We start from the raw sequence: 12024 nt of genomic DNA, 5'->3' as shown, positions 1-12024 counted from the left end.
ATCGAGGGGTGGGCTTGTTGGTTCGTTCGTCGTTCTTCCGTCTCATCCGTCTCTCAAAGGAGGCCGCTCATTTTCCGTCAAACCTGCAGCGATGAGGATCGTTCGGTGAAGGTAGAAGGACAGGCTGTCGTACTACAACCGCGGGTTTTGATTGTTACAGGAGGCCATCTTTGCTTGACAGCCATCGCCAGCGTGTGAACGGGTAGCTGGCGCTCGTCGATTGAGGAGCGGTTGAATGGATGAGACATCGTCTCAACGCCGTCGCCGCCACCATGGATGTCTACAAAGGCGGAGGTTGTGAGAGCTGGAGTAGAAAAGGGTTGCGGTGCTGTTGTTGTCGGCTACACGGCGCAGATGGGGCGTTAATCAAATAGCCGAGCGCGTCTTGGATCTGTGCCGTCGTCCTCGGTCCTTTCTCGCCTCTTCCCGTCGCCTCATTGTTGTTCTCGCGTCTGTCCATGGCTGTACGCTGTCTTGTTGCTCTTTGTGAACGCCCTGAAGGCAAGCCGGTGCTCGTTTGGTCGTTGATGTCGATACTCGATAGATCTGTCCGGTCATGGAGACTTTGCGACGATGCGTTGGGCAAGGAAAACGAGCAAAGTCACGCGTTTCCGTGCTCGTGTATACTGGTGGCCGTGGTTGCTGTTGCATCTCGTGAAGGCGGTATACAGAGGTAGGCGTCGTCGTGACTGAGGGAAGTACTACGCGCTCTAGTTCTACTGCTACGGTCTGTCATCCTTCAAATGCTTCAATGGCCTGTTATTCCTGCTCTCGCAAGAGTGAATCGTTTCTGTGAGCGATAGCAGTGACTCATTTTGAATCATTCTATTATCACGTTGTTTCTCGCTCGCCCCAAGCTATATTCACATCAACAGGGTTCTCTTCAACGCGCAGCGCAGTGGCGGTGTTATTGTTGTGAGTCAGCACCGCAGTTTCATCACCTCATAGCAACCGCAACAGCCACTCTCTTCCACTCTCCTCCTTCCGCAAGACCAACCCATCGCAACACCAAGACACTCGCCCGCCATGGCTGACAACCCGGACGATTACTACCCGGGCTGCGTCACCCTGGACACCCCAGACACCTCTTGCGCCGCACCTTACAACCCAGGCCCCGTCAGCCTGGAACGCCTTCCCCCCGATGCGTTCATACCCGTACGCAACTTCATGTCCGGTGAGATGAACGCACTCGAATACCCGCGCGCCGAACCCGTCATGGCCTCGGACTCCTTTGACCAAGACAGCATGCGCGCGCAGCTCAAACTCGCCGTCAAAGGTCTCGCAGCGGCGCTGAACGCGATCTACTACAACCCTTTCATCCGCGAGATCGAGACGATGGAGCAACTCTTCGCGGGGCACATTCAGCATAGGATTGTGCTTTTTGACACGGGGTCGCATGCGATGGAGCAGTGGCGGCATGGGGATGAGATTCACGTTGTTTGCTTGAGTCAGATGTTTGAATCGACCTTTTGGGACGTTGTGAAGGAGGAACTCAAGCTCAAAGACGATTTTAAGCAACCGAAGGAAGGGTGCCTGGAGTTGTCGGCCCATGGTCTGGCGAGGATCCAGGGTGCGCATGCTGCGCATACCGAGATTATCAAATTGTGTCATATGAGTAACGTAAGTGTTGCCCACCATGCAGCGCATAACCTCGAGTATCTTGCTAACGCTCTCACGCCAGGCCCGCTGCAAGCTCTTCCTCCACTGGACAAAGATGCCAGCAGACTTCTGCAACATCCTCAAGGACCACAGAGACTTCCCAACTTCACCAGGCCGGCAGTCCGAAGCAGCAGATGACAGCTTCGTCATGGTCAGAGACACTCAGTCGCTCGCCCATAGGATGAGGCCCAAGGGAGGTCCCAAATGGAAGGACCGCGCAGGAGTCGAGTGGGGGGGCAAATCAGCGGGAGCGCCGTGGGGATATATGCCATCCTTCACCTTAGCATACTGCATCCTCCGCCGCTGGGCACTCACGAACGGCCTCTACGGCCTCGAGCTCGGCTACCTCGACGACGAAACCCTGCTCTGGACCATCTACGCTGCCGTGGACGAGAAAGAAGGGGTCGACCTCAACCTCAGCTTTGGAAACCTCGAGAAAGCGTTCTCCGCCATCGGCGATACCTACGAAGCCCCCATCGACATCCGCTCCCCGACCGGCGAACTGAGCACCACCCAGCTCACCCCCAGCGCCAAGCGCAGCATCCACACAGCCATCCTTCGCGGGACGCATGTCCCCGGCCCCGACGATGAGTACATCGCGCCCCCCAACCCCACCGGCCTACAGGACTTCCTCGCCGAGTACAGCAGCACCCTCTTCCTCGTCGACTGCGAGAAGACCACCCAAGCGCCCGCGCAGCTCGATCGTCTCCGCCGGCAACTCATCCAGCGGGTCGTCGCCCTGGAGCCTCTTCTCCGCGAGTGGAAGGACTCCCGTGGGGTCGGCGGGCTGTACGTGCGCATCTGGCCGGACCTGCTCGTGGAGAAGGGGCGGCAAGACCGGTGGGTGTACGCCTTCGGCGTCGGGCGTTCTCCGCCGTTGGGAGAGGAGGAAGGGAAGTATCTCTCTGGCTGCGTTGCCGGCATCGCCGACTTCTTGCGGGAAAAGGCGCCGGAGCACGACTGGCGCGCGGGGTTGATCGAGGTGCGCGTCGCCTCCAAAGAGGACTTCGCAGCGCTTCTCCCCGAGCGCGTCGTCCAGACCGGCGCCTTCTCGACCGCTGCGCCGGGGGATGCTTTGCCGGAGGCCCCGGGAACCTCTGGTAAGTTCTCCAGCGCGCGGCAGGCGATCGGGCGGCTGCGGCATGATCCGCGGCATGCGGGGAGGGAGTACGATGTTGGGTACGAGGACAGGTTTGAGGGCTTGCAATGGGTGGCGCTGGAGGAGTGGGGTGGGAAGGAGACGGAGGAGGAGGAGTGGATTCCGGAGCATCGGGTGAGGCAGTTGAGGAGGAGGGGGGATGGGGTGGTGATGTGGGATAGGGAGAAGAGGCTGGATTTGTTGGGGTGAGGGGAGGTGGGTGTTCTCTTGAGGCGGTGTGACGGTGACGCTGCTGTAGGATAGGAGAGAGTGTTGTGCCCTTGCTTGGGCGAATGAGATGACTACTGCTGCTTGACTATCTTGTTCCTCCTCTCTATCTCACGGAGTGGGCAACATGGCCATATCAGGTATGCGGTTTGAAGGTACCGTCGGGGAGAAGATGCCACTGTTCCATCGATATATTTAACTTCTCCACAGCAGTGTCAAAAGTGCAGCCAATGCAGCGATCGACAACCCCGGCAACTCGTTGTTTCGAACGTCGAGAAGGATGAAGGATGTGTACCAAATCGAGCGTGGCAACGAATGTGCCTGTTTCCCAACCGCAACAAGCACTTTGGAAGCGCGGGAGAAGGACGGGAGAAGGGCTGGAAGGATGGAGGAAGGAAGCTGGGGTGGGGCTTTCACGAGCAGGGAGCAGAAAGCCGTTGACGTCTTGCTCGCGGTCCGCCCCTCCTTGCTTCGCCGCCAATGCTGAATGCGACAGGAGCGTCGTCGGACCATGTTGCTTGTATCGGTATTGATAGCACAGACTGCAGCACGCTGAAACATAGGGCTGCGACACTGACGTCGAACACGTGCGATCTGATACACCAACGCTGAAGGAAGCGCATGCCGCACTCATTGGTCTTACGAAACATCGGACGGTACAACATATGCATATGAGGCGCGAACCCTACGACGGCCGTCCGCGCTGTACGAGACATTGTTTGATCTGGGACCGGCTGACTGCATAGAACGACCGTCCGGCGCGTTTGGACGAGCAAGCAAGCACACACCGCTCTCCCACACCACTCCGTTGTAGGACGAACGAGCCATTGATCGAACCGAATGACCACCAACAACGCTCTCGAGCTCCAGAACAACCGCACAAGATGCGCCGCCAACAATTCCGCACCCCACAAAGCTCCTTCCGCCGCCCCAAGAGCCCGTCCGACCCTCTAACCACTCTCCAAGACTACGACGCCGAACTCAACCCCTCCCGCCCCGCCAAATCGTCCCCCCTCGGCTCCTCCACCATCGCCGGCCTCCCCCTCGAAATCCTCGACCGCCTTAAAGCCTTCCCGCTCTTCCGCTCCGCCCCGGAGACCTTCCTCCTCAGCATCGGCCGCAGCCTGCGCCCCAACGTCTACCAGCCCAACCAAGAGATCATCCACGAGGGTGAAGATGCCAAAGCAATGTACTGGCTCGTCCGGGGCTCCGTGCGCGTCACCAGCCGGGACGGCGAGAGCACGTACGCGGAGCTCAAGCCGGGTGCGTTCTTCGGTGAGATCGGGATTTTGATGGATGTGCCGCGGACGGCGAGCGTGGTGGCGGCGATCAGGAGTATGGTTGTCAGGTTGAACAAGGAGGATTTGAGGAAGGAGCTGCCGAATTATCCGGACATCGAGCGGTCGATTCGGGAAGAGGCGTTGGAGCGGCTGGCGATTACGGAGAGGAAGAAGAAGGAGCGGACGACGGGTGGGAGTGCGCCGGCAGAGAGGCCGAGCGCTGCGCCGCGGAAGAGGTCGAGGGATTGGATTGCTGGGGATGTGGAGATGGGGGATGCTGGGTCGTTGGCGGATGGGGAGGTCATGTCTAATAAGAAGCGAAAGTCGCCTTCGCCTGGGATTATTGAGATAAGCGCGGCGAGTGCGCTGGACAATACGCCGTTAACTATCCGACAATTGCTGAAGGAGCTGCCGCTGTTCTCTGGCCTGCCGAGTGAGATTCTGCATTATCTCGGAGTGAATGCGCAGCCTGTCACGTTTGCACCATTCACCGAGATATTGCAGCAGGGCAGCAGTGGCAGGGATGTGTACTTCATCGTGAAGGGAGACGTGGAGGTGCTTCAAGATGACCCGGTTACGAGAATGCTCCCAGCGCACACAGGCGGTGCGGATACGAACGGCGACTCATCCACGCAAGGCAGCGTCAAAGCTCGGCTCACGTCTGGCCAGTACTTTGGTGAAGTAACGAGCTTGTCGCTTGCACCTCGGCGGACAGCTACGGTCAGGAGCGTGAATGAGGTGGAGTGCTTGCTGATTACGGGCAATGTTTTAGACCAGCTTTGGCAGATGTGCAACACAGATTTGCGGCAGCAAGTCGAGAGCGAAGCCAAAAGACGGTTAAAGTCAGCAAAGCGCGATCACGACGTCGAGATGAAGGATGCTGAGTTCGACGCAAGGATGACGGACGGAGCAGTTGGCGTGTCCACTGAACCTGTGCCAGACGACAGCGAAGCTGAGGAAGAAGTGGGCGACGACTGGCGGAAGAGCTTGCCGTCCGTCAAGTTCGAGATGCCTGCTCTGGAAGAGGCAGCACAGCCGTCAAGTCCGCTCACGCAGATGGAGCCCATCGACCCAGACCCCTTCTTCAACGCCGACCTCGACAATATTCGTGCGAAGTCGAGGCGGTCATCGCTCGCTCCGCCCGCTGCACCGACCGCAGAGACTACTGCAAACCCGCTACTTGAGCAGCGTGGACCAAGTCCGCCTGCCCTTCGACTTCTCCCGCCCTCACCGCTGAAACCGAGAACCTCCTCCAACGATTCGCCTACCCCGTCGACACCAGCACCGCTATCTCCCACCCTTTCCCGCCGTCCAAGTCTCGCCCGACCTCCCTCAAACCTCAGCAAAGGCCGGCTGCCCGACACAGTCCTCGTCTCCATCTTTCAGCACCTCGACCTCCTCGATATCATGCGCTTCCGCCTCGTCTCCACGCACTGGTGGGACCTACTCAACAGCTCGCCCGACATCCTCCACCACCTCAACCTCTCCATGTACAACAAATACATCACTGACGACACTTTACGCAACACCATCGTCCCCTTCACCGCTAGCCGCCCGAAAGAAATCGACCTCAGCAACTGCTTCCACGTCACGGACGAGGGCTTCAAATCGCTGGCAGAAGCCTGCGGCGAAGGCGCTCGCGTCTGGAAAATGAAAAGCGTCTGGGACGTCCAAGGCCCTGCCGTGCTGCAACTCGTCGAGCGCGCCAAAGGGCTCGAAGAAATCGACCTCAGCAACTGCCGCAAAGTCGGCGACAACCTCCTTGCCCGCGTCGTCGGCTGGATCGTCCCCGACAAACCCAACTCCGCACCCCCTCCCCCACCACCAGTCAACAACTCGAAACGCCCCCAACGCGGCCGACACGTGAGCCAGAACCCTCAGCAGTCTACTCAACCGCAACCACCCCCCGGCACAGCCGTCGGCGCCTCCAAGCTCAAGCGTCTGACGCTGAGTTACTGCAAACACATCCAAGACCGCAGCATGGCGCACATCGCCGCACACGCCTCGGATCGGCTCGAGGTTTTGGATCTGACACGTTGTACCAGCATCTCCGACGCCGGGTTCCACTCGTGGAGCGTGTATGATTTCAAACGCCTGCACAAATTAATCTTGGCAGATTGCACATACCTCTCCGACCAAGCGATTGTAGGAATCGTCGGCGGGTGTCGCGGACTACGCGAGCTGGACTTATCCTTCTGCTGCGCGCTCTCCGACACCGCGACCGAAGTCCTCGCCCTCGGCCTCCCAGCCCTACGAAGCCTAAACATGGCCTTCTGCGGCTCCGCCGTATCCGACAACAGCCTCCGCTGCATCGGCCTGCACCTCAACGAGCTCCGCTACCTCTCCGTTCGCGGGTGTGTTCGGGTGACAGGGCAGGGCGTGGAGAGTGTGGTAGAGGGGTGCGGGTTTCTGGAGGAGTTGGACGTGAGTCAGTGTAAGAACCTAAGGCCTTGGTTGGAGAGGGGCGGAGTGGAGAGGGTCCATCAGGGTTTGGGGAGGGGCGTGCGGTTTGATACGGTGGCGGATGGGACTTGGAGGGTTGGGCCGCGGTGAATCCTGCGACGAAGAGGTGGGTTGGAGGTGGGTGGGTGGGGATGGATCGTGGGTGGGGAGGGATCTATGAGCGAGACGATTTATGATCTAGCGATGGCGTTTTGGATGTGAGCGCTCTTGGACATATTGCGTTTCAACGAGCGTTTGGCAGGCCAGTGGGGACTGGGGTTTATGATTGAAGATATCCAGATGATTGCGTCGTTTTCAATCCACGGCTTGGAAGATCAGAGTATGTACGTACTTGAAGAAGTGACGGTCTCTGCAATTTAGAAGTGCTACATACCATATACAGAAGTCACAAGGTAGGACACGGTTTTGCAGAGGTAGCACCAGACGAGGAGGGCGCATGATTCTCCGAGCCAACCTGAAGAGCGATACGTAACAACAGGCTCGATGGAAAGCGGTCATGTGGCGGACAAGGGGTGAAAGTATGACCACTATCTCCTCTGGTATTAACGAACGCTCTCATACATATCCTCCCCGCTAACTACCCCTACGCATAGATATAACAGAACGGCCCATCGAGCGTGCTCATGGCATCTCCAATCTTGATCCCCTTCGGCGCATTCACACCCAACTCAATAATATCGTCGAGGGTGGTGTTGCGGCTTGGCGGGTTGTTGTTCAAGGTGAGAGTGCCGGCGATGGCGTTCTGGCGGTTCTCGAGGTCCTGGTTCTGCCAGATCCACCAGGTGCGGTCGATTTGCGCGTGGTGGAGGAAGAAGTATGGGTCACTGTATCACACCGTCAGTACATGTGAAAATAGGTTGGAAGGGGTAGATGGGACGACTCACCCAGGGCTAGCGAACAGATCTCCACCAGGGTCACCAGCGACCCAGAAGTGGCCAGCGGTGTGCACGCCGAGCAGCTCCAGGCCTTGGTTGAAGCCGCCTTCCATTACGTTCTGGAAGTCCTCGATATTGTCGTTCTGCGTGATGAGGTCGGTGGTATTCTTGTCCGTGCTCGCGCGCTCCGCCGCCCAAGCCGAGACATCGCGCCTCAAACACCTCGGGTTGTACCCCAAACCATTCGTCGAAGGGTTCGCAACGACAAAGTCCAGCGCAGGCGCGACAGGCCCGAGGTTGACCTTCATATCCTTGAATGGACCCTTGGTCACGCACCCGCCGCCTTGGCCGGGAGGGACGTAGATGACTGGGGCTTGCGCGGAGGGCACGTAGGTGCCGTTGTGCTTGATGTAGGCGCCGTTGTTGCTGATGGAGGTGGCGCTGCCGTCGAAGAAGGGGGCGTTGTAGAGGTCTTCGGCGTAGCGGCCCCAGTTGACGTAGGGTTGGTAGCCCTTGTAGCCGCATTCGTTGCGGAGGGCTTGCTCGTAGGTCCAGGTGAAGTACCTGTGCCATGAGAGGAAGTTGCCCTGCAAACAATATCAGCTGGACTCATGCTGGAGAGCTAATGGGTGAGCCTACAGTGCCATGAATGGTCAACGTCTGGTTGATGTGCGTGGCGACAAAGTCATCGTATCTGCTCCTGGCACCTGGCGCTGGGTAGGCAGCATTGCTCTTCGCCGGCTTGGACTGCAGACAAAGTACAGCATCGATGTACTCTTTCTTCTCAGAGTCCTTCAACGAGCTCCATTCTTTGCGAATGTAGCCAGTCTTGGTGTTACAGGTCTTCGGCGGATGATTCTTGAGTTCGTATTTGGCCAGGTTGACCAGACCCTGCTTCGCAAGCTTGTCGGTGCCAGCCGTTGAGGCGGGCTTGAAGCCTGAAGCCGCGGCCCCTAAGGCGAGGTTGGCGGCGACGAGGCCAGACAGGAGATGCATGTCGGCGTGCAGCTCCGGGGGAAGGCTTTGTGGCAGAGAGAAGTGTGGTCGAGACTAAAGCAGGGGCAGAAAGCTGAGACACATGCGACCAAGCCACGGACGGGATGGCAAGAAGAAGGGTGGAAGTAGAGATGTACCTTCAGCCTCCAGGCTCTGGAACGAAGAACAGCTAGATATTATATGCGAACTGCTACTTTTATGTTCGGTGAAGTTAGAACGTGTTATCCCGGCAGTTGAGGACCTCGCGTGGAGTCCTGGCAGTTGTGCTATCTGTTCCTTGCAGACGAAGAGTGCCGATTGAGGTCCAGTCCACGGAGGGTGCGCGAGCCGCATTGTGCTGTAGGCCTAAGCATATAGTTGCAGGTTGTTATGCAGGTGCCGTCAGGGTTACACCAAGCCTTAGTGCCGAGGCCCGCTCTAGCAGAGTAGCTCGCCGGCTCCAAGAGGTAAATGATCCGCTGGTGCCATGGTGGCCGGCGGGACGGGGTGGTTGTTGTTCTTTGTCTTGTAGCAGTCAGATCCGCTCTCTTTGTCGGCACTGCCGCAGGTGACCCGAGAGGCGTCAATGCAGTGCTCCTCGGCCCTTCATCAGTTCATCCCTCCCTCCTCCAAACGATGTCGAGCGCAAGGCCAGGTTGACAGTGACGGCTGAAGTCGCTTGCTGTGCCTCACATGGAGGCGTTCACTAGATCCTTGCTCCCGACCGTCCCGTCGTTCGGGGCGGCGGATTCAAGGAACAATCACAAGCTAACCTCCACGATCTCAGCCTCTTCCACTGCTCCCCGACAGAATCCACCCCATCCTTGCGAGAGCGGCTCGCTACAGAAGCGACCAACCTCGCTAACAACACTGCGCGGAACCGCGTCGTGCACTCGGGCTTCCGAGACAAGGTCACGGGACCGTGAGGCCGTGGTCGTGCTTGCCAGCATTCCCAGAAAGATGTTGCAATACCCAAAATGGACATATGCTTTGAGGAGAAATTCATGGATGCTTAGGCGAGACCAACCCTAATCTTGTAAGGCAAAGCGGAACAGAGACTTGAGACGACGCTTCGAAATTTGGCACCAGATCTGTGCCTGAACATTTACCCGTGCCCTCGATGAACGCCCACCTCGTGGCATCCGTTTTTGGACCTTGGTGCTCGCGTGCGGAGTGGCTGCATTGAGACACGGCACACGGGAGATTCAATAATTCGGCAGTTACAACTCTGCTCGTGCCTGTAAACCTCAAGACATTCTACTATGAGGATACCGGTCTACCTTACAGCAATACTTGGCCACAAAATGATAGCTCAGAACGATGTTGAGCAATACGAATATTCACTTTTCGGTTCCACGATCCTAGGAGTTCGCCGGCTAAAACAACAAGATCCATATTGCATCTTCCTGGAACCTCCGAAAAGATCCCCTGTCAATGGACCACGAGCCAAGCATTCATCCGTACAGCACCAACTTCATCTCGCTTTTTAATGACCGTGTGGCTGCCCTTTGCCCATGTGGTAACGTTCGGGTAGACGGTACCTTGCAGTAGGCCGCGCCCCTTTGTATGTTCGCTTGCGCGGAAGCTCAACAAGACTGCATCGACCAACACGAGGCTCACCAAGAGATTTAGATTGAGGTCGCGCAGGGAGGATGGCGCAAATGGTTCATCTCAGATCTTAAAGGACGACTTCCATCTGGCGGGGAAGAGATCGTGCCTTGGTTGATTTTTGTCGCTGGCTTGGTCTCGTAGATGCTTGATTGCTTTCTGCAGAAGAAGAACTCCTCTCGTTGTTCGTCTCGTCCAAGTCAAGCAAGTCGAAGTTGAACCAAAGGTATGGAACACTATGGGTGTCGCGCGACACACCCATGATCATCGCACTTTATCTCGTTCGCACGACTGACTGGGATCTAGTATCCGCTTGGACATGAGTACACCTTCAGCCATGCCAGCCATCACACCGCGCTTCACTCCCGCAAAGGACACACCTCACTGCCAACAGAGCAATGTCGGCGAAGTGCTCGGCGTTACAGGCGCTTTCATGGCGGCAGCGACCATCACCATGGTCCTACGATCCTACGTCCGCATACACATGCTGAAGTTCTTCGGGCCAGATGACTGGATGATGCTTGCAGCGGTCCTCATGGCCATCGCAACGTTCATCTGTTTCGTCGGCGAGACCACGCATGGTGTCGGCCGGCACGCTGACTGTATCCCACTGCCGGAGGTGGAAGGGATCATGAAGTGGCAGTTTTACCACAATCTATGGAACATGTTTGGAGTTGTCTTCGTGAAGATCTCCATTGCACTGTTTTTGATTCGACTGGCGCCGAAGAAGGCATGGAAGTGGTTCCTCTGGGGTTGTATCGGTACGCCAATGTCGCAACGCACCAGATCTTCCTGCTCGCTAACATGTAAGCAGTCTTCCTCACAGCCTTCTGCCTCGCCTGCGCCGGCACCCTCATCTTCTCCTGCGTCCCCGTCTCAGCAGCATGGAACTTCGCCGAGCAAGCGACCGCCAAATGCTTCAGCAACGACACCTTCTCGTCCATCGGCCTCTTCAACTCCATCATAAATATAGCCACCGACTTCCTCTTCGCCCTCATCCCGATCCCCATCATCTACAAGCTCCAAGTCAACACGCGCACGAAAGTCACCCTTGCCGTCATCCTGTCCCTCGGACTCGTCGCGTGCGCCTCAGCGATCGTCAAAGCACATCTCCAGACCACCTTCCTCACGGACCAAGACCGCTTCTGGCACGACGGCTTCATGGTCTGGAACATGATCGAGCTGTGTCTTGGTGTCCTCGCCGCCTCACTCCCAGCGCTCAAGCCGCTCTTCAACGCCTTCTTCCAGAGCACCAAGACCGCGCTCGGCTTGTCTGGCTCACGATCGAAAGCTTCCGGTCACGGCCCTGCAGGCATCGTTGGCAGCAACGGCTACAAGCGCTACGGCAGCTCAAGAGATGTTGATGACATGATGGGGCATAATGTCGCGTTTCATGAGATGAAGAGTCCCCGTTCGACGCTGACGAGTAAGAATGATATTGAGGTGACGAGGGAGATTGAGGTGGATGTTGATACGTATCCGATTCGGGGCAAGGAGTCGCAGGGATGGGAGCAGCCGTGGCGACAGGGGAGGTACTCGTGATGTGGTGATGTGTGTGAAAAGGTGGTGTGATAAGGGTAGACAGGACCTTGTACACATATGTTTAATGAATCGATGTGTCAACCAGCTTCGTCGTGTTCATGTTCATGATTGATCTTTCTGTCTTCTGACCCTGACACTCAATTGCGTTTGCGTACCAAGGGTTTTTGCGTATCAGCGATCGTGGCTCTCCTTCAAACGGTCTTCGTCCATCTTCCACGCTTCGACACCTTGACCTCTCCGTGGACCATAGCAGGTC

General features: G+C 57.4%; 4 protein-coding genes across 4 annotated transcripts; 3 read left to right on the top strand and 1 right to left on the bottom strand.

Moving 5' to 3' along the window:
* Positions 1–1026: 1026 nt before the first annotated feature.
* Positions 1027–3007, top strand: LTR77_008717 (uncharacterized protein; the record flags this gene model as incomplete). The annotated part of the gene is made up of 2 exons (XM_064805947.1): positions 1027–1620; positions 1682–3007. The coding sequence occupies 2 exons, from the start codon at positions 1027–1029 to the stop codon at positions 3005–3007; spliced, it is 1920 nt and encodes a 639-aa protein (XP_064655806.1).
* Positions 3008–3909: 902 nt separating this feature from the next.
* Positions 3910–6858, top strand: LTR77_008716 (uncharacterized protein; the record flags this gene model as incomplete). The annotated part of the gene is made up of 1 exon (XM_064805946.1): positions 3910–6858. One exon carries the CDS (start codon positions 3910–3912, stop codon positions 6856–6858), a length of 2949 nt encoding a protein of 982 aa, XP_064655805.1.
* A 493-nt stretch (positions 6859–7351) lies between these two features.
* On the bottom strand, positions 7352–8639 carry LTR77_008715 (uncharacterized protein; the record flags this gene model as incomplete). The annotated part of the gene is made up of 3 exons (XM_064805945.1): positions 7352–7592; positions 7653–8230; positions 8283–8639. The coding sequence occupies 3 exons, from the start codon at positions 8637–8639 to the stop codon at positions 7352–7354; spliced, it is 1176 nt and encodes a 391-aa protein (XP_064655804.1).
* A 1924-nt stretch (positions 8640–10563) lies between these two features.
* LTR77_008714 (uncharacterized protein) lies at positions 10564–11768 on the top strand (the record flags this gene model as incomplete). The annotated part of the gene is made up of 2 exons (XM_064805944.1): positions 10564–10987; positions 11041–11768. The coding sequence occupies 2 exons, from the start codon at positions 10564–10566 to the stop codon at positions 11766–11768; spliced, it is 1152 nt and encodes a 383-aa protein (XP_064655803.1).
* Positions 11769–12024: the final 256 nt, after the last annotated feature.

Source organism: Saxophila tyrrhenica (assembly GCF_035928015.1).
Source record: "Saxophila tyrrhenica strain CCFEE 5935 chromosome Unknown scaffold_15, whole genome shotgun sequence".
NCBI classification, from domain to species: Eukaryota; Fungi; Ascomycota; class Dothideomycetes; order Mycosphaerellales; family Extremaceae; genus Saxophila; species Saxophila tyrrhenica.
This window is presented reverse-complemented; position numbering and strand designations above follow the sequence as displayed.